A 23,138-nucleotide genomic window follows, 5' to 3' on the forward strand; every position below is an offset into this window, starting at 1 on the left:
CTTGATACATTTTAATCTAGGTCCAAAAGTAAAAACGTCCTATGTGTCCACAAGCTCCAAAACAGCTACTGCAAACCTGAACATGTGTTAAAATAAACGTCAAACACTTGCGTGTTGGTGAGAAATCAAGTTTAATACAATACATAGATAGCAATAAATCTGCGCGCAACACGTGTATGTCTGGTGTTTAACAAGGGTGCAATCAGATTGTGATCAAGCCTAGATAGATCATAGCTCATAGTTCATAGTTCAATCCGTGCTCCCAATTGAGCACAAAAACGAGAAAACATCTGTGCATGTGTAAACAAAGAAAACCGTAAACGATAGGTCTCCCGTGTTCATCTAATGGATCCATGAAAACTTCGGAATAGGCCGAACAAAGCGGTTAATGATACACACATACAAATAAACAGCCAAGTAAACGTCCTCAACACATGGGATACTGCGCGACTAAAGTTCATAAACAAGTTTAAGACTCTAAGTTTGTATGAACACATGAACATCCCAAAACATTAAAAATAAAAAGGGATTAGGTACGAGATTACTCACTTGATAAACGATGCGGTGTAAGATAAAGTAAGAACCAACTTTAAATAAGCACAGGTTAACCTATAATTAAGATTATTGTTTTAATGATTTGTTTTAAGTCTTGATTATAAGTTAGCATAATTAATAAGTAAGTTATTATATATATATATTACCGAAAAAGCAGGGCAGAACGGAGAGGAAGACGGAGGCAGAGAGGAGGACGGCAGAGAGAGCAAGGAGCAAGAGAGAATAAGAGAGATTAAGTGTTTTGTGTGTGTAGTGTTAGGAAAAATAATGTTATTATTTATAGAGAAACCCTAGGAGACATAAATCCAGAAAAAGGGGAAAAGATTCCAAGACAAACAGAACAAGACAAAACAAAAGATAACAAAAGATATCAAAAGATATGGCAGCTGCAGGGGGGCAAGATAAAGCTGTCAGGGAACAGTAAAAAGGCATGGGCGGTTCAGATAAAGGTACTGGTCAAGCATGGCAAAAGCAGATCTCAAAAGATTATGTCAGTCACTTTATCTGCCAACCAATGGGGTTGGCGCGCATGCTGCGCCGAAAGTAACTTTTCAGACAAAGCAGATTAGGTCAACAGCTCAAAAGATAAGACAACACAACAGCAACGGCTAGATTCAACAGAAGAAAACTAAAAGGGTTTAGCGCGAGAAGGCTAAGGCGCGAAGGCAGACACAGAAGGTCAAGAGAGCGCGAGCGCGAAGGCAGACAGAAACAACCTTAACGCGTCGCGGGAAGAACTACATTTCTAAGCGCGTCGAGGGATGAACTACGATTCTTAGCGTGCTGCGAGAAGAACTACAAATCCTTAGCGCGTCGCGGGAAGAACTACCGTTCTTAGCGCGCTGCGAGAAGAATTACAATTCTTAGCGCGCTGCGAGAAGAGTTCGTCTCGCGTATTGCTGAAACAGATGGTCTTCACGCAGGATTCCTTGTAAGGGAGTCTGGCGCGTAGAGCTGCGCAGACAACCTTAGGCGGGAAGGAACAAAGGACAAGCAAAGAGTTAGAAGAAAAAGAGGGAAACAAGGCGTAAGGGCGGGACGGCGACAAGAGGGAAAAGAAGGCGGAAAGAGAGAAGGAGAGGGACGGGACGGCGGAAAGAAAGAGAGAGATAGAGGCGGGAAGGAAAATATATTATTATTATTATTAAAAGTAAAATATAAGTATAAATATTAAATCATAAAAGAAAGAGATCGGGTCAGAGAAACGGGTACCTGGGTCGGGTCGGATCGGGGCAGATGTCACAGTCTCCCCTACTTTAAGAAATTTCGTCCCGAAATTTATCTCGAAGTAGGTTGCGCAGAGAACAGGTGCGGGTACTTGATCTTCATTTGATCTTCCCTTTCCCATGTAAACTCGGCTCCGCGTTTGGACTCCCAACGAACTTTAACAATAGGGATACGACTGCGCTTGGTTTGCTTAACCTCGCGATCCATAATCTCAACAGGCTTCTCAACGAAATGCATAGTTTCATCAACTTGAACTTCATCAAGTGGAATGTGAAGGTTCTCGTCAGCTAAACATTTCTTGAGATTGGATACATGGAACGTTGGATGCACATTACTGAGCGCGGGCGGCAGGTCAAGTCTGTAGGCAACTTTTCCCACACGCGCGAGAATCTTGAATGGTCCAACATATCGAGGAGCAAGCTTACCTTTCTTCCCAAAGCGGAGACACCTTTCCAAGGCGACACTTTGAGGAGAACAAGATCATCAACTTGAAATTCGAGAGGCTTTCGCCTGCGATCTGCGTAACTCTTCTGTCGGCTTCGGGCAGTCAGCAGATGATCACGGATCTTGGCGATTTTATCGGTTGTCTCTTGAACAAGTTCGGGTCCTGTGATTTGAGTTTCACCCACTTCGCTCCAACAGATCGGGGAGCGGCACTTACGACCGTAAAGTGCTTCAAATGGGGCCATACCAATACTGGAATGATAGCTGTTATTATAAGAGAACTCGATCAAAGGCAGGTGTGAATCCCAATTACCTCCAAAATCAAGAACACAAGATCGGAGCATATCCTCAAGAGTTTGAATAGTTCGCTCAGACTGACCGTCAGTCTGAGGATGATATGCCGTACTCATGTCCAAGCGAGTTCCTAGCGCAGATTGGAGAGATTTCCAAAAGCGAGATATAAAACGGCCATCGCGATCGGATATGATGCTCAAAGGAGTACCATGGCGGCAGACGATTTCCTTGACATAAAGCTGCGCGAGTTGCTCCACACGGTAGTTTTCACGAATGGGCAGAAAGTGAGCAGACTTAGTCAAACGATCCACTATTACCCAAATGCTATCATGTTTGCTTGCTGTCAAAGGTAACTTGGTAATAAAGTCCATCGCTACACATTCCCATTTCCACGCAGGAATTTCTGGTTGTTCGAGCAAACCAGATGGGCGTTGGTGTTCAGCTTTTACTTTAGAACAGGTCAGGCATCTAGCTACGAACACAGCAATATCCTTCTTCATACCGGGCCACCAATAAGTAATGCGCAAATCCTTGTACATCTTATCAGCGCCGGGATGAATAGAATACCGAGATTTGTGCGCTTCACTCAGGATATCAGCGCGAAGATTCTCATCAAAGGGAATCCAGATGCGATTAAGATAGCAGAGAATTCCACTCAGATTAGGGACAAAGTGCGCTTCCGCGCCACACGCTAACTCGGCGCGAAGGTTACCATTACTGATGGATGCGCGCTGCGCGTCACGAATACGCGATTCAAGGTTGCTTTGAATCGGCGCAAAGTGAAGATGCGTGCGCGGCAAAATACAGTTGAGCTGGCAGGGTTTTCGGCTGAGCGCATCGGCTACCACATTAGCCTTACCAGGATGATACCGGATCTCACAATCGTAATCGCTGATGAGTTCGTTCCATCGGCGTTGTCTCATGTTAAGTTCCTTTTGATCAAAGATATGCTGAAGGCTTTTATGGTCAGTGTAAAGGATACACTTAGTACCATAAAGGTAGTGTCTCCAGATCTTCAAGGCAAAAACAACTGCACCAAGTTCGAGGTCGTGAGTTGTATAATTCTTTTCATGAACCTTAAGTTGCCTTGATGCGTAAGCGATAACCTTGCCTCGTTGCATAAGAACACAACCGAGACCTTGGTTGGAGGCATCGCAGTACACGACAAAATCATCATTACCCTCAGGTAGCGCAAGAACAGGAGCTTCACACAACAAACGCTTGAGCGTTAGAAAGGCTTCTTCTTGCTTCGAGCCCCAAATATACGGTTTACCTTTGTGCGTTAAAGCTGTTAAAGGCAAAGCGATCTTCGAGAAGTTCGAAATGAAGCGCCGGTAATAACCAGCTAAGCCCAGAAAGGAACGGATCTCAGAAGGAGAGGATGGCGTAATCCAGTTCTTGATTGCTTCAATTTTGGATGGGTCGACATGAATACCCATCTTGTTTACAACATGACCAAGAAACTGTACTTCATCAGACCAGAATTCACACTTGGAAAGCTTGGCATAGAGCTGCTCAGCTCTAAGCTTTTGCAACACCAACCGAAGATGTTGCTCATGCTCGGCCTTGGTCTTAGAATACACCAGAACATCATCGATAAACACAATCACGAATTTATCCAAGAAAGGCCTACACACCCGATTCATTAGATCCATGAAAACGGCGGGTGCGTTGGTTAAACCGAAGGACATGACCAAGAATTCAAAATGGCCATAACGAGTTCGAAAAGCAGTCTTCGGAACATCTTCATCGCGGATGCGCAACTGGTGATAGCCAGAGCGGAGATCAATCTTCGAGAAACAAGAGGCACCTTGGAGTTGATCAAAGAGGTCGTCAATACGCGGTAAGGGATACCGGTTCTTAATGGTGAGTTTGTTCAACTCGCGGTAATCGATACACATGCGAAACGAACCATCTTTCTTTTTAACGAACAACACCGGAGCACCCCAGGGCGAAGAGCTAGGGCGGATGAATCCTTTAGCAGTCAACTCTTGAAGTTGGCTTGCCAATTCTTGCATCTCAGCGGGCGCAAGACGGTAAGGAGATTTAGCTACGGGGGAAGCACCAGGGACAAGATCAATACGGAACTCGACTTCACGAGCGGGAGGGATACCAGGAAGATCATCAGGAAAAACTTCAGGGAAATCACGCACAACAGAGATATCGCGAAGCTTCTTTCCTTCATAGGGTTTAACCACATGGGCTAGAAATGCAACACACTTCTTCCGCATGAGTCTTTGGGCTTCGGCGCAAGACATAAGTTTAAGACCGCGGGAGGGTTTTTCGCCGTAGATATGAAGATCACCATTTTCTCGAGGAATGCGAATCAACTTCTTGGCGCAAATAACTTCGGCGCGATTCTTCGAAAGCCAGTCCATACCAATGATAACATCAAAGCTTCCAAGAGGCATAGGGATGAGGTCAATCAGAAAATCGTTTTCGTTAAGGTTAAGCGTGCAATCTTTAATCACTGAGTTAATTAAAATAATTTCACCATTAGCCAATTCAACTGAAAAATCTTCTTTTAAATCGCTGCGCGGTCGCGCAAGCTTCTGCTCAAACGCGCGAGAAATAAAACTTCGATCGGCGCCAGTATCAAAAAGTACAGAAGCATAAAATCCGTTAAGCAAAAATGTACCATTAACTACGTCATTATTCGCTTGCGCTTGGTGCGCGGTTATGTTAAAAGCTCGTCCGCGTGTCACTTGGTTCGAAATCTGGTTCACCGGATTCGCTTGCGTAATCTGAACTTGTAGTCTCGGGCACGCGTTCCGGAAATGACTGGGATCGCCGCAGTTAAAGCACGTTCTGGGTCGTGGGTTTTGGTAGGTTGGTTGTGGATTCTGCGGGTAGACTGGTGGTATTGGATTGGCGGGAGGGACTCTACAGTATTCGGTTGAGTGACCAACGCGGCCACATCGGTTACATTGTCGACACGGGGTCTGAGTTGGGTGGTGAAGTCTACAGGTTGGGCAAAGGGGTTGGTTTCCTGTGTAAGGTTTCTTAGGAGGCGGGGCAGGGAGTGCGGGATTGGTTAAGGCATAGTTGTGGACTACAGGAGGTGTTGGGTAGGCTGACAGAGGGTTAGGCGCGTAAACTGGAGGTTGGTAGATGGGTTGCTGGGCAATGGGCGGGTTGGTAAGCGCATAGGCTTTGCGCATGCGCTTGAGGTTGTTACGGTTTGAGGGTTCTGGTTTGGTTTCTGTTGGTTCAGGGGCAGTCTTGGTGAGTTTGGTCTTCTCAGCTCCCCGCAGGAACAGGGTTCCTGCTCTGACATGGTTGTCGCTGAGCACAGCGGCCAACTCGATGGCGTCAGAGAGGGTAACTGGGTTTCTGGCCCATACAGAATCTTGAATTTCCATGGGGAGACCCCCAAGGAATTTCTCTATGGCTCGGCGGGAAGGGGTAACAAGGTGAGGGACAAGCAGGCTTAGTTCATGAAAGCGCATCGCGTACTCGCGCGCTTCACCGCTGTACTGCTTAAGATTCCAAAATTCCTCCTCCAGGCGCTTAACTTCGTTGGGAGGGCAGAATTCTCGCGTCAGAATTTCCTTAAATTCTTCCCAGAGCATGCTGGAAGCAGTTTCTGCGCCACGCGCATGAGCTACTCCATTCCACCATGTAAGCGCTCTAGATTCCAGGACACTGGAAGCATACAGGGTTCGTCTGTCTGAGGGGCATTGGGTGTGGAGGAAAGTGTTTTCTATTTTCTCAAGCCACTGGAGCATCACGGTGGCTCCTTCAAGACCTGTGAACTTTGGAGGGTTACCCGCGTTGAAGGATTTAATGTTATAACTGGAGGTATTGTTTTGGCTCAAGGCTTGGGCTATCGCGGCGGCCATTTCCTGGGAACGTTGCTGTCTACGCATGCGCGAGGCTTCTCTTCTCTGAAATCGGCGAGATAGCGGAGGCATTCTATAAAAGTTTTAATTTTAGTTAATATCTTGGTTTTAGCGCAAAGTTTTAATCTTATAAAGCTTGGTTTCACGGAGTCAGTTACTGTCAAAAGTTAAAGTAAAATAAATGACCCTAAATGCAGACTTAATAAAGGTAACAAATTCGAATCAAGAATCGACAATTCATGTATCACCATGACTTTCCGAATTCCCAATTTAAAATATACGAGCAAACGAGTATTGGAGATTGGCGATTCATGTATCACCATGACTTTTCAATCTTCAATATAAAATATACAAGAAAATGAGTATTGGAGGTTGACAATTCATGTATCACCATGACTTTTCAAGTCTCAAACCTCAGAACATAATCGTAAATGAAAATTGAAAATCAACTATTCATGTATCACCATGACTTTTCGGATTTTCAAATCCAACAAACGAATATGTAAGTAAAATCAATAAAAATCGAAATTCAACAAAAATCGAAATATCGCGGAATAAAACATAAAATCATATACTGCGCAAGCGCGAGCATATTCATAAATAACGAGTAATTAACAATAAGCGCGCAAACATGAGATTTCTCTCATGCGCGAGAAGGGACTCTTAGGTATTCTAGGCCGTTACGTCTAACCACCTATCCTAAAGTCAACGAGCTCTGATACCAATCTGTAACACCCCGACCAAAGGCGGATTATACATCGGGGCGCCACATATTGTTTCATTACTCGTGACACTATTGGGTGTCAATATTTAATAAATATATTCATTCACGCATGCGCAACGTATACATAAGATATAAATAAACCAACATAGATCAATATATTATAAATCAAAATATTCGAACAGCAATAACTTGTCTTGATACATTTTAATCTAGGTCCAAAAGTAAAAACGTCCTATGTGTCCACAAGCTCCAAAACAGCTACTGCAAACCTGAACATGTGTTAAAATAAACGTCAAACACTTGCGTGTTGGTGAGAAATCAAGTTTAATACAATACATAGATAGCAATAAATCTGCGCGCAACACGTGTATGTCTGGTGTTTAACAAGGGTGCAATCAGATTGTGATCAAGCCTAGATAGATCATAGCTCATAGTTCATAGTTCAATCCGTGCTCCCAATTGAGCACAAAAACGAGAAAACATCTGTGCAAGTGTAAACAAAGAAAACCGTAAACGATAGGTCTCCCGTGTTCATCTAATGGATCCATGAAAACTTCGGAATAGGCCGAACAAAGCGGTTAATGATACACACATACAAATAAACAGCCAAGTAAACGTCCTCAACACATGGGATACTGCGCGACTAAAGTTCATAAACAAGTTTAAGACTCTAAGTTTGTATGAACACATGAACATCCCAAAACATTAAAAATAAAAAGGGATTAGGTACGAGATTACTCACTTGATAAACGATGCGGTGTAAGATAAAGCAAGAACCAACTTTAAATAAGCACAGGTTAACCTATAATTAAGATTATTGTTTTAATGATTTGTTTTAAGTCTTGATTATAAGTTAGCATAATTAATAAGTAAGTTATTATATATATATATTACCGAAAAAGCAGGGCAGAACGGAGAGGAAGACGGAGGCAGAGAGGAGGACGGCAGAGAGAGCAAGGAGCAAGAGAGAATAAGAGAGATTAAGTGTTTTGTGTGTGTAGTGTTAGGAAAAATAATGTTATTATTTATAGAGAAACCCTAGGAGACATAAATCCAGAAAAAGGGGAAAAGATTCAAAGACAAACAGAACAAGACAAAACAAAAGATAACAAAAGATATCAAAAGATATGGCAGCTGCAGGGGGGCAAGATAAAGCTGTCAGGGAACAGTAAAAAGGCATGGGCGGTTCAGATAAAGGTACTGGTCAAGCATGGCAAAAGCAGATCTCAAAAGATTATGTCAGTCACTTTATCTGCCAACCAATGGGGTTGGCGCGCATGCTGCGCCGAAAGTAACTTTTCAGACAAAGCAGATTAGGTCAACAGCTCAAAAGATAAGACAACACAACAGCAACGGCTAGATTCAACAGAAGAAAACTAAAAGGGTTTAGCGCGAGAAGGCTAAGGCGCGAAGGCAGACACAGAAGGTCAAGAGAGCGCGAGCGCGAAGGCAGACAGAAACAACCTTAACGCGTCGCGGGAAGAACTACATTTCTAAGCGCGTCGAGGGATGAACTACGATTCTTAGCGTGCTGCGAGAAGAACTACAAATCCTTAGCGCGTCGCGGGAAGAACTACCGTTCTTAGCGCGCTGCGAGAAGAATTACAATTCTTAGCGCGCTGCGAGAAGAGTTCGTCTCGCGTATTGCTGAAACAGATGGTCTTCACGCAGGATTCCTTGTAAGGGAGTCTGGCGCGTAGAGCTGCGCAGACAACCTTAGGCGGGAAGGAACAAAGGACAAGCAAAGAGTTAGAAGAAAAAGAGGGAAACAAGGCGTAAGGGCGGGACGGCGACAAGAGGGAAAAGAAGGCGGAAAGAGAGAAGGAGAGGGACGGGACGGCGGAAAGAAAGAGAGAGATAGAGGCGGGAAGGAAAATATATTATTATTATTATTAAAAGTAAAATATAAGTATAAATATTAAATCATAAAAGAAAGAGATCGGGTCAGAGAAACGGGTACCTGGGTCGGGTCGGATCGGGGCAGATGTCACAACGGAATCGATGGTAGCAGTGGATCAGATTTGACGAAAATTACAAAACTGCTATCGCGTTAAATTGAAGATCGACGGGTATACGAGTCGCGTACGTATTGTATGATACACCATTATTGTATTGGATCCTTTATCTATATATATATATATATATGAATTCGTGTTGTTGCACACTAACTAGTTCAATCTAGACAAGCATAAAAAAGATTTCATAACAATGAAACATTTATATCCAAACAATTATCAAGAGAGTTTAAACCAAAAACACACATGGTAGGATTCCTGCTTTTATGTTCACGAAACAGGTTCGACTCATGCAGACTCCATGTAGCGGTGAAGGACTGCGGTGAGTTGAGTGGCTTCTATATAGCATAGTCTTATTTCTGATTATGTCTTTATAGGCCACACGATTAGTGATGACACAAATAACAAAGGCATTGAACACAAGACAATGAAGATCACCAAGGATTTTGAAATGATCAAAAAACTCATCTTACCCAAATCACTTGATGCCATTTGACGGCTCTTTCTTAGCACACGATCCGCTTGAGGGACTTGGGCACGACAACTGGTACACTAGACATTCGTCCTTCCCAGTCCTCTCGTACTAGGGAAAGGTTCTCTCAATGCTCTACACCGAATATGGACTGAGTACAACGTTCTAAACCCAACTCACGTACTGCTCTAATGGTGAGCATCCCAACCCTTGGAATATATTACAGCCCGGGTGTCGAAGAGTCGACATTGAGGCCCCAAACCTTCCCCTTGGAACATACTACAGCCCAGCCCAGGTGGCAAAGAGTCGACATCGAGGCCCCCAAACCTTCACGTCAATGTGAGCTCTTGGAGAATATCGGTCCGTTATCCCTAGAGTAACTTTTACCCGTTAAGTGACGACCCTTCCACGGGACACCGTCAGATCACCTAGACCAACTTTTGTCCCTGCTCGACGGGTGTGTCTTGCAGTCAGGCTCCCTTATGCTTTTGCACCGACTCCCTTATGCTTTTGCACTTGTGGGCCAGCCTCTGTCCGGCCCAAGGAAACCTTTGTACTTGTCCCTTAAAAGCGTAACTAATAATGATAAACACGGAGAACTATCTTTGTAATTTAGTCACAAAAAAAATAATGTGCCGGAACGTTTGCTCATTAGATTCACATAAAACAAAGGTTTCAAAAGTACTAACCATCAATGTCATTTTCTCATACATATTAATTTCCAAGGTCCACATGGGTGGGTCCCTCAATATAACAAGCAACCAAAAAAAAAATTGACATAAAAATTCATCATCATCATCATCAAGGCATTTCTCCACCATTCATCTGCACAAAAAAAGATTAAAAAAATCAGCAAAATAAGCATAAACATATATAATACACTTAAATAAATTATAAAAAGAAGTTAGAATGAAATTAAATATCACCTGTTACACCATCCTCAGGCTGCATTAAGTATTTCTTTAATGATTTCTATCACTGCTAAATCTAATCTAACTCCAATATATACAGAACAATCAACTGCAAATACAAACCAAACTGACAGTTAATATATTTTACAACAGAAAGTCAAAAGTATGTAAAAAAGTCAACGTACCTCAAAAGACAAACTTGATGTCAATGCTTCCAAACAAGATAACAAATTAACAACCTTCACTAATCTCATCAAAATCTTTAATCTGCAACTTTATTTGATCAGAATTGGACCGCGGGTCCTTATTCGTATCAGAAAAGTAATGCAGTTTTAACTAATACTGTACACTTGTACAAAAACTAATCCACCATTTGTTTGCAAATCCCCAACATCTAATATAATCAATAAACACGCGATTAATAGTTGATATATCCATTTCATCCCACCCGAGATCATGTGCTAATTACTTCCATTGCCATGCGTACGAGTTGTAACAATCCTTCAACGTCTTGAAAATGGAAATCAAGAGCCGGTTTGATTATTTCTTGATGGTGGGAATGTTCTGGTTGCGAGCCACAAGCTGCATATGCATTCTGAGATCTTCTAGAAGCTTCCATTGCAAAGTTGACGTCTTGCGCCTGCCAAGATTTCAGATGTGAAACGTCGGATAATCGGTCAAAACAAAATATTGTTCAAAACGGGCCAGTCTGATATCGACTGACCAGTTTGACCTATTGAACTCATTGGAGATAAACTACTAAATTATAATCCAAATTGACCGGTAATTTAGTGGAAAATGCCATCTTTAGTCAACCGGATAACTAATTAAGTATCGGAACTGCACTTACGAAGTTAAGAATCCGCAAAAAGTTAGGTTTAATCCGAGCAGCAATTACATGATTTCCAGCAACTTGAGGATCATTAACACCCTTGGCAGGGGCATTTTTGTCAACGGCAGCTGGGTTGTTCAGGTTATCAATATCAGAGGCAGATGAAGACGGAGATTCGCCTACAAATACAAATACGGATTATAAACATGTACTTATTACAAATATATATTAAAAAGAAAAAAGAAGTAAATATACCTGTAGGGCCTATTTGGAGAGATGTTTGCAACTCCTGCCTATCTTTTGAAGCATTTGTATGTGAAGAATAAACCACCTTTAAGTATGCCACCTCAGCTAACTTGTAGGCCAGTGCTGCGGCTGCCATTTCTTTTACCTTCTCATATTCATGAGCAACATACCTGGTAATTCATCACACATTAATATTAAAAATTTAAAATATGTAATGATAGTATGTTTGATTTGATAAGATAACTTAATTAGGGTTAACTAGAGCATCATTATATTTACGTCATCATGTCCTTTATTTTCAATTAAAATCTATTAAATTGGAATTGAATTACCGATATCACTTACTCGCAAAGTTTTGCAGTGCTACCGTACATGCTCATTGACTGAATCATATCACCGTGTTTGCCACTTTCGGTATAACTAGATTCTAATAAAGATGACCCATAAAGAAACTTTAACACTGCTTGAAAATAAAGCGAGTTACTCTCCTGATTTTCTCCAGAATTCTGCAAAAAAAAACACAGCGAGTTTAAATCAACCATCACCTAAATAATCAAATTAATAACCGAAACAAGGAAGGCTAAAAACCTTGAGACGATCAGCCATGTGCTTAAGAGCTTTCGCCTCTTTTATTGCACTGGCAGCCTGACTCGATGATTCCCGTCTGAGTGGACTTGGTGTTCCTTTATGTACAGTCGGTGTAGGATGTCTTATACTCACTGACTGATTCCCGTTCTGGTTTTCATCTTTCTTTTTCTGTTTGATAGATTTCAATGCGTCACTGCCTTCAACGCCATCATTTAGTGACCTATTTCCCACATTATCTTTCTGAGAACCTACAACAGGTTGGGGAGGACGCGTTGACTCGCTTTGACTTTTACCAGATGGTGGTAACGAGTGCGGTTTTCCTTTTCCCATAACATCCCATTTTGAAACCTTTTCACTGTCCCGTCCAATTGGCGTATTATTCTGCTTAACATCTTGAATTGAGACCGGTTTTCCAGAAGATTCTTTCTTTAAAGCAGACCCCTTTTCAGCTTTAATGGGATTAACAGATGGTTTATTATCAACTTTATCTAGAGGTCTATTTTGTCCCCCCTTTGACTTTTCTACATCTGAAGTTTCAGTCAAACGTTCAGAAAGATTGATCTTCTCAATATCCGATTTAGAACTCCGATTTTTTTCTTTAGATCTTGAAGAAGATCCTTTCCCGTTTTTCCGTGAACGGGATCCATTGGAGGGAGATGGATCATCATTCTTTCTTTCTCCTTGAATTGACGGTTTTGCCCCTGGTGATTCAAATTCAAGCGAAGGTACACCCTTATCTAAGGATTCTGCTACATCTAATTCCTTCTTGAATATGCTTGATTTGTAATTTCCTCTATCATTCTCAGAATCTTTTTTAAGATCTTGAGAATTATCAACACTTCCGATATTTCTTCTAGAAGGTGTAAGTTTATCGGGATTCAAAATCCTTAAAGGAGATGAAGTAACCGACTCCACAGGTGACCCTTTTGCTTCATGGTTATTGGCTTTAGTTTTATGAGAACCAGAAACCTTAGAAGAGCTTGAAGTAGCAGCAGCCAATGATCTACCTTTTTCTTCCTCCCGGGCGTCGGGGATTTTTACCTTTTTATCCTTTCTCTGCCCATTTTCGCTCGTTTCTTCTACTTGTGCATTATCATTAAATTCATGAGATTTCCTTTTCTTCACAAGATCTCTTTCATGTTTGGGATTTATACCCAAAACTTTTGAGTTAGATTTGGAATCTTTCGAGTTGTCATCAAATTTCTGGCGGTCTTTTCTTGAAGGTAAATCATTAATGGAGGTGTTAATTGTTTTAGGGACCGCTCCATCATGGTCAAAAACCCGATCTTTGTGGGCCCCGTGATTATCATCCGTTTTCACTTTTTTGGTATCTCTAGAATTATCTTGACTAGTCTCTCTCTTGTTCTTAGACTTTAGCTGAAGAGTGTTATTGCCTGTGCAAGGATATGACCGTCAAATTAGACATTATATACATGATGATAAGAAACTCAAGAAAGCATACTACACATACAGACAGCAAAATTTGGAGGGGGTCAAAATGAGTCATTTTTTAACACTAGTCAATCGGGCTGCCCCGACCCACAAACCCCTTCTTTACTTTTATAATAACCAATGTGTAATATATGAACGGAACTATTCGACACGTTTCTTTTTTCCTCAAATCTTAAAGCTTAACTCATTTGACATATTGAAGATGAAAAAAAAACTTATAATAACCTACATCAACCCATTTGTAGGTAAAGGGATCAAAGTTTCTACTTTTAACATACTAAAAAAAGTCAAAGTCAACTGCAAAAAGAATACCTTCATCCACAAAATTTTCACGTATTTTCTTCTTCTCTTTGTGCTTTAATCTGTTTTTTTCTGCCATCAAGCTACTAGAATGGCCCGAATCTTGAAATTCTACTTCATTTACAACAGAGGACTGGTTTGCATCATTCACGCTCCTAGTTTTACTCGATGTTTGAAGATTTCTTTTTGCAGAACTAGAAGACAATGAGGGTCTCTCCTGCTTCACTTCATTTGATAAATCTTTTATTCCATGTTTTTTCTTTACACCAGATTGTGGACCAAAAGGTTGGTGTCTTTGATCAGGGTGCAACGGCTCAACCGACACCAGTCCTGGTTGCGGTCCACCATGTTGAATACCATGAACCGTAGGTGCAGGCCCAGGAAAATGGGTGGTCATAGCTTTTGTTGTCTCCTCTTGACTGATACTGCACCGATTCATTCCAGGCCTACGGATTTGACAAAACAATAAAGTATATCAGAAAATAAAAGATTTGAGAACTATATAACAAAATAAATCATTTGGAGTGTAGTTTAATTCTTACACTCTTTGAAATATTTTAATTATAGAAAAATGGATAATTAGTTAGATAGTATTGTGTTTGTGATCATATTCGGTAAACTTTAATCATTTATAAAAATCAACAGATAATTGAAAAGAAAAGGTGTTGACTGGTCAACACGTAAGCAGTAATAAATTATCAATTTTGACCCACGCCCATTATGAATTTGAAGAAAATAACTTACAGCCAATCAAGCATGCTACAGAGCCACTTCTCAGGAAGGCTGCCCGGATTAACACCAAGTGGAAGAAGCCTCCATTTCTCACATTTGTCACAACAAACCCAATCTTCATTAACTACAGCAGGTACTGCGGCAGCAGCTGTATCAGTGACAGGCCCACCGTTTCCTATTGTAGGTGGGCCCAAGCCCGTCGGGCCCACTGTTGGATAAACCAACGAAGATGGTTTCGGATCATTTTTTCCATTTATTCTCTCTTTTGAAAAGACGTCACTTTCTTGAGTAACCTTTTCAGTCTCTCTGAAGTCCTTTGGTTTGTCCCCAAAAGGCTTGTCCTCCAATGCCACGTCATCACCCTCTTCAATATCCGGATCAAGTTCACCAAAGAAATCTTTATATGTTTCTCTCACCTTCCCATTATTGCTTTTAGGGCCTTTTTCCGACTTGGACCCGTAACTGTTTTTATTTTTAGATGAGGAATTATCATTCTTTAGATCATTTCCATTTTCCAAACTCTGGCATCCTTTTGACTTCTTTTTGCTTCCGGAAGATGATGTCACCATCTTCACGCCATCTTTTTCATGTGATGTAGCTTTTTGAACAAGCATCTGCTTTGCAGGAAGAACTTTACTACTTTTTGAAACATCTGAATCAGCTTTTGCAGAAAACGCTACAAACTTTTCATCAGAACTTGCATCTCCAACCAGATTATCCTTTTTAATAGGCTTCTCGACCCGAATGTCATCATGGATGAAAACCGAACCCAAAAGTTCTTTTGGTATATCAGATGACTCACCCTTATAGGCGTCACCTTTTCTGAAATCCAAAGATTCTTCTTTCTTTACACTGCTAATGCCATTTATTGGTTGCACCGATACAAAATTACCTTCAGCATTTGGCTTTTTCTCATTTTGATCAGTTTTAGAATCTGACTTATTGACTGTAAAGTTATTTTCCTGGCTTCTTTTATGTACGGACCCACAACTACTATCCTCCCGTTTTTCTTTTTCAGTCAAGTGCAAGAGATCATATGGAAGGGGAGATAATAGTAAACCCCCAAGAACTGGAAATGATGTCATCATCTGTTACAAGATCAAAATTAATTTCTTATCTTTTAAGAAATTCTACATAATAAAAACAAGACTCCGAAATCTTAAAGCGTTAACCTAAGAATGGGTTCATCTGAGTTGCATTGTGTTCAAACGGGTCAAACAAGTAAAAAATATGCCTTTTAAAGTACTTTAGTTAAGGGGAAAAAATCACATTATTATTTTAAGAGTGAATTGTCATTTTGGTCCATGTGGTTTGGTGGTAGCTTTCACCACTTTTTTCATCTAAATAATTCTTGTTCCCTTGGCTATCCTTCTGGTTTCTAAAACTTGCCATTTTCATCAACTTCGTTCATGCGACCCAAATTTTACCGTTAAATTAGGGACATTTATTTCTTTTTATACATTTTGTATGAAAACAAAATAAAAAATAATAAATCTAAAAATACCAACACAAAGTGACAACAAGATGTTTAAGAGTGTTAACCCAGCCCGGCCCATTTCATCACGATAGGTATAACAAATGGCATGCCAGTTTTGACCAGGATATGTTTGACCCTGTACTCAGACCTCCCAACAAAGTCTATTTCATCATTGCTAGAGTAAAATAAATAAATAAAAACATAAAAACATTTACCAACCTCAAGAATACTAGTAGGGGATTCCTCACAAGGGACGTCATTAGGCACATGACATAAATCATCACTATTTACAGGACTGGCTTCAAATGAAGATGAAGGAGATACATCAAGTCCAAGTCCACTGTAAATTTCAGCATTTTTTCTAGCTGACAAGTTATCAGAGCCAACTTTGATTCGGAGCTTTAGTGACGTTTGGTCGCAAGTGGTACCAAAGTTGTTGTTAATGGATTGTTGACCATTAGAAGTGAATTTGTCAGCAGCTCTAGCAGAGGACCTGTGCACGTCTTGTTTCATTTTACCATTCATTGGCGGACCCCTTAGTGACGGAGCTGCTGGTGGTGGTGCACCACTAGTCAAAGCCGGTCCATGTCTTGTTGTTTGAGATGCATTTGATATGGAAACAGATTGCTGGCGACCACCCTGTGTAGCAATATTATTAAATCCTTGTGCAATATATCGAATATAACAATAATTCCCAATTTACCCTTGAAAACCTCAAATACATATATTAAGAATCACCATAGCAAATTGGTGGATCCAAGTTTTCTGATTAAAGTATGCGCCAACATTTATTTAAGGACTAGAAAAACAATTTTATTTTTATGTTTGACGCAAAAGGTATAATTAATATCTAACTATCATTAATATCTATACAAATTTGACAAAATGCGATTACTGGAAACGCCGCTAACACGTAAAAGCGGTCATTAACTATGGTATTAATGGAGTTATTAATACGATAACAATTACGGATAATCAAAAACAAACTACCTCTAGATGCAGATTATTAGGGGATGCATTGTTGATATGAACTTTTGGAGGTGTCTTTGAAGGAGGGCCAGCAGGAGAACGCTGATAAGTAGGCAAAAACGAACCGTATTCATCAAACTTTGCCCCTGCAAATAAGTACACATGCTAGAATCAGCATTCCAGCATTTTTAGTTCGGGAGTTGCCAACAATCCGTGATTTCTTACTCAAATTTTCAGCCGAAACACCACCTTCAAAATCTTTTTGAAAATGTCCCAATACATCTTGAAGTTTTTCGTCCTTAAAAGATTGAAATAAGAAGTATGCATAAGTAGAAAGAAGTGCATGTTTCGATACGAAAACAAGAAAAAAGCGATTTGAACGGTAAAAATCATTTATTGAGAGTTCAATTACGGTACAAGCAAATTAGGAAAGCCGACAAAAACAATTTGTCATTAAAAACCCTATCTAGGACTCTAGGTCAATCAACCACCCATAAACCTATTTTACAGAGGTATATATTGAACAGCATTTCACGATAGCTACTAATTAGATTTGCATGTCGTAATTAGCATGGGAAAATAATATAGGATTAACCTTCCTGAAGAATAAACCTAACTCAAATAAGATAGCAATAATCCATGTCTAGAGTTTCTACTTTAATATGCAAATCATATTAGCAAGGTGCAAACCGTGTGGATGCTGAAAATATCACCAAAATGTTGACCACAGACAATGGATACATGACAACATGAAAGCTACAAATCATTTCTAGAATTCTAGTTATGACTAATAAGTAAAGAATGCTGAGGCGCTTCAATTCATATGTGTTTCGTTAACATGTTAATTAATACAAGTATAGATGACTATTTTTAGACGCATAGGTGTCATAATTCACATATCCCTGCACATGTATCCTTGCAAACATACATCCACATTTACTGGAGCAAATCCAACATCAACAAACATCGAACGTCAGTCAAAGTTGTTAGTTGTTACATATCCTAAAACAAAGCAATAATGACAAGGTGCTTCATACACACAGCAACCAAAACATATATACGACTGTATGTATACAACTACACAAACACACATATGTATCATAATCCACATACATGTATCCTTAACCACATACATCCACATTTATCCATCATCCACAAACATCAAACATCAAAATAAGCTGTCACACATCCAAAAACACAGATCTAACCATAAATAACAGCAAACACCTTTCGAACAATGCACATTTACTATCCAACAATAACCAACCAACACAATTCAAACCCTAAACAATCAAAACAACTTATAAATAGAAAAAAAAGGGTTCCTTACAAGATAAGAGAGAGCAACATCAGGGTCAATTGCATCATCATGATTATATTTATTATTAATATTATTATTATTATTCTGAAAACAAGCCTCTCCTTCTTCAAGCTCCATATCTCCTCCACCTTCAACATCAACACCATACCTCAAACTCAACCCTCCCTTCCTACCACCATCCCTACTCCCAACAGAAATCATCCAAAACAAAACCCCACAAATTATTTAATTAATTAAACCAACCAACCAACCAACGAACCAGTATCAATCAATATCACAATTAACTTTACAAAACCGCAACGAAACTCGAAAAACTCATCGACCCATTTCAGATAATCGAAAACCCAACAAAACCCAGAAAGGAATTGGCCCAAAACATCGAGATCGGAAACCAACGGAAACACAAAACGATTGAAATTGGCGCAAAAGGGGGTGAAATTGGGGCAGCTGATTTACCGATCTACGATCAATTTGGGTTGAATTTGGTGATTTGGATCGTTACAAATAATATTATTTGATGATCTTGTGTTTGTGTTTTTAGCTCAAATCGATGAGCGATGAAAGAAACAAATAACGGAGGAGACTCTGGTTTTGGGTACAGCTGCCGCTTTTTTTTCTTTTATTTATTTATTTTTCATTCATAATTATTAATTACATTAATTATTAGGTGTTTGGGAGTGGGGTTTTGTATTATTTTATTAAATTTAATTTAATTTTTATCTTCTTACTTAAATGGTATTAAATGCGTATTATTTTTTTAATTATGGTAATGTTTTTTTTTTACAATTAATTATGTCCACTTAAAATTTTGGTAAAATCAATAGAGCTTTTAATTGAAGATTTGAACATGAGATTAGTTATGTAAAAATCTTTAACAAAAAATATAGTTTGAAATATAAAACAATATTATATTAGTTAAAAGATAAATGAAGGATGAACATGACTCTTTTGAAAGGGACATGTTGGGTATGGTTATTTAAGAGTGTATGGATAGTTTAATACGTCAATATATTTAAAGTTTTAGTTTTTTTCTTTCGTTCGTATTCATAGCCTAAAAGAATTGACTTAGATGATGATATTCATTAAATAATATTCATTTAATAAATCAAAAAAGTTTAAATTTAGAAAACTTTCTGTTAGACATAAGTAAAATTAGCTGTCTGATACATAATATTAATTGTTTAGCACTTTTTTTTAAACTTTTTTGAAACATTAATTTATGACACATTTATGTGTTAACTTTCAAAGTATTAATTTAAAAAGATAAACATAGTATTACTATTGTGTTTCAACTTTTCTAAAGAGTGTCAGAGTATTCACATAATTACATTTAAAAAAAGATTATAGGGTGCTATAGGAATTTTTCAAATATACAGAAAAATAATGCATTTTCTCGTTCTTTCACTCACAACACTCTAAGTCACTCTCTAAATTATAAAAATCTCTCTTACAAAATTTGATGGGTTAAGTGAGAATGCTCTTATCTTTGATTTTTTATATGATTTAACAAATATTTTAATATCTTAAAAATATTTGAACTATATAATAAAATAAATGAAGAGAGATGGTACGATGATAGTGTATGAAACCATAGATCATTCGACAAAATAATAATGGAAAGTGTTCCTTATTTAGGGGTGTTCATGAGCATTGAAACTATTCAAATTGTTTAAATCGAAGTTTATGAGTCACCTAGCCTGATTTTGGTGTTTTTACGGTTCGACCCATGGTTTATAGTTTACAAATTGGGGTTAACAATTTAGCCAATGATTATGTATTTAAACCGGTCTTGTTAACAAACCAACCCACTTTAACTTCTTTTGTATGTTTTTTTCCGAGTTTTATATATACAATTATGTGAACTGAATTAATCGAGTTTACTTTGTCTTCATTCTATCAAATTTTTTAAATAATGTAAAAACTATCAAGTGAAAAATATAAAAGGATTAAAAAATTGTATAAAAAGGACTCAAACCGCAAAACCAAACTGTTTTGGTCGACCAAGTTGATTCGGCACACCCATCCAACCTATTCGAGTTGGTTTTTGATTTTTCAAAACTGTTGTTACTAGTTTTACATGTAATTTTTTTGTTGTCAAAACCGGACCCTGCTCATAGTATTATCCACATGATATGATTTACCTTATTGGCTTGCTTACTTTACAATGTATCATTTTATGTTATGTTATATTTGATATTGCTATATTTATTTTTACTTGATCCATTTATTCTTACCGGTCATTCGGCTTATTTCGTATTTTATTTATATAACAGCTTCACATGTTACTCCAGACAGGTTGTGTAAGTCCTTGGAATGGATCTTTCAATGTGATATCAACGATCTCATTGTTAAGCGGAAATTAACAAGAGATGGTTCAATATAAAACAATTAAACACGTAAAGAAGGCCTTTGTACACAACCTTTGATCCCTTCCTTGACTGCTTCATTAACCCAAAGGTATTGGGACCCATGGCTTTCAGATCGAGCGTTTCCACGGACTTGACAAGATCAGGATAGTGTTAGTCAAAAACCGTCTGCAGAAACCTCGGGTACATTAAAAACATCTCTTTCTTCTTCCCCTTGAGATTGATCATCATCTCATCGAACACCAACTTAGAGTAGTTATAGTTCCAGTCCACGATCAGAGCAACCACAGCCGACATCTGAATGTGGCTAATCTCGTCTGAACCCCATTTGCGACCTGAGACACACGTGAAGAACGTGTGAATCAAGAATCTCCAGTATGGATGAAAAAGCTTCTTGATAGCTGGAGGGTGAGATCCTTCATATCCCATTCTCAGTGTAACTTCAGCAACGATATCAGTTGGATATTCAGTTGAATAGTCTGGTTGATCACCAAATAATAACACTTCACGAATGATGGTCTCTGAAATGACGACCAGCTTCTTTTGAATATTGGAGTCAATTGTAACGACTCCCCCGGCACCCCGTTGATTGACGGAGGCGTTGTTACAGAACTCCGTCACCATATTCTTGCAAATAACAGGAGTTTCTCGTATATCGTGAGAAATCCTAATGTGTTGAGCCCCAATATCATGGATTTGAATTCTTTGTGCACCAAGGGTGGATCATATAAGCATCCGGCTATATTGTGAGTATCTACAAACTTCAATGGTGCTTGATCAGCCAGTACTGCAACAAACGAGTCAAGTTAATAAACCATTCAATTAACTTAACAATTACTCAATATTATGGGGATAAATATTTAATTTTCAAGAGAGCAGGGACCAAGAATGTAAATTCAGATAATATTGGTCATTAATTGCAAATTGATGTCAATTTAAATATAAAATAATATGTTTTCGGTTCATAATTGAGTTTTCTGTCCAAATGAAAAGATTTCGGTCCATAATGATGATTTATGTCCAAGTAAGGGGTTTTCGGTCCAAGACGGAGTTCTCTATCCAAATTTACCGAGAACAAGAGTTCTTGGTCAACAGATCCACCGAGAACCCTTGATATACCAAATGAACTGGTGAGTTCATTGTTTGACCAGAGTTTTTGGTCAAAGGACCCGAGAACCCTAGATCTAAAGATCTACGAAGATCTCGGCCAGTAACTCTTGAGTTTCTCCTCAAACTACGCGTCATCTTCTCCAAAACAACAAGATCCACCATTGATGTGTAACCGTGCAACTCCAAACATGTCAAGCATACAACTCACAAACATTATAACCTCTATCCTAAACAATACTCATAACATGAATGACAATCAATCGTCAATTCCGTCCATACACCATTCTCGATAGATCGAAAAGGCTCCCCTTTTCATTCATTTACTTGTTGATTAATAATGATCACAAGAATATCTTGAACAGTGAGACCTGAATAGCTTGAAGAACAGGAACACCAAGGGTTTTTGGCTTGAAGAGAGTTTGAGGATTTGAGATTTGAAAATTATAACACCAGTAATGCAGACAAAAAACTCTTATATTTCAAAACATTTAAGTTGGACCGAAAACCCTGATGGGTCGAGAACCAATTGTGAACCGAGCCCAGGTTTTCAAATCCAAACCAATTGTTTATGGATCACATGTGCTAGAAACAATTTTATACCTAACGATGAATTGATCCATGGTTTTAAAAACCGATTCCTTATGTCATCCGTTTCGATAAACGTAATTAAGAGGTAAAAATAGAATAAAATAAAATAAAGACTAAAACCAACAAATAAAACAAAATTTAATCTCTTGGTTTTCTTGTAGTTTTAACAACCTTTTGGGATCAAATTTCAGTTTCGATAAAAAGGCAACCTCTAAAGAAAAGGAATCATATTGATTAAGTCATTTTGGGATCATATTGATACCAATTGTAAGTCCTTGGAATGGATCTTTCAATGTGATATCAACAATCTCATTGTTAAGCGGAAATTAACAAGAGATGATTCAATATAAAACAATTAAACACGTAAAGAACACGAGCACGATGCTTCAAAACACACGTATTATTACGTTTGGTGCTTAAGCACAATAACTCGTTCAACAACGTTATGAACGGCCAACCTAATAACCTAAGTACAATGTGTATATATAGGTACTACACCCTAGCCCAACATAAGCCCAAAAGCCCACCGAGATCACTTAGATCTTGATTTACATGCAAGCCCAAAATAGAATACAAATAAGCCCAGACCAGAGTACAAACCAAACAAATGTAAGCCCAACAGGTTGTGAATAGAGAAGAATTAAGCTCTAGGACTTTTGGGCTGAAAAAGTTA

General features: G+C 39.0%; 1 protein-coding gene across 1 annotated transcript; it reads right to left on the reverse strand.

Moving 5' to 3' along the window:
- Positions 1-10,188: 10,188 nt before the first annotated feature.
- LOC143553332 (cysteine-tryptophan domain-containing zinc finger protein 3-like) lies at positions 10,189-19,037 on the reverse strand. The gene is made up of 13 exons (XM_077043352.1): positions 18,411-19,037; positions 17,306-17,378; positions 17,102-17,226; positions 16,331-16,750; positions 14,647-15,722; positions 13,915-14,348; positions 12,151-13,544; positions 11,908-12,068; positions 11,572-11,732; positions 11,335-11,495; positions 10,670-11,124; positions 10,500-10,593; positions 10,189-10,398 (listed from the first exon to the last, which is right to left on the reverse strand). Exons 1-11 carry the CDS (start codon positions 18,600-18,602, stop codon positions 10,939-10,941), a joined length of 4,383 nt encoding a protein of 1,460 aa, XP_076899467.1. The 5' UTR covers positions 18,603-19,037; the 3' UTR covers positions 10,189-10,398; positions 10,500-10,593; positions 10,670-10,938.
- Positions 19,038-23,138: the final 4,101 nt, after the last annotated feature.

Source organism: Bidens hawaiensis, unplaced genomic scaffold, assembly GCF_021521415.1.
Source record: "Bidens hawaiensis isolate Kalapana, Puna unplaced genomic scaffold, B.hawaiensis_p1.1 tig00017166_1, whole genome shotgun sequence".
Classification (NCBI taxonomy): domain Eukaryota; kingdom Viridiplantae; phylum Streptophyta; class Magnoliopsida; order Asterales; family Asteraceae; genus Bidens; species Bidens hawaiensis.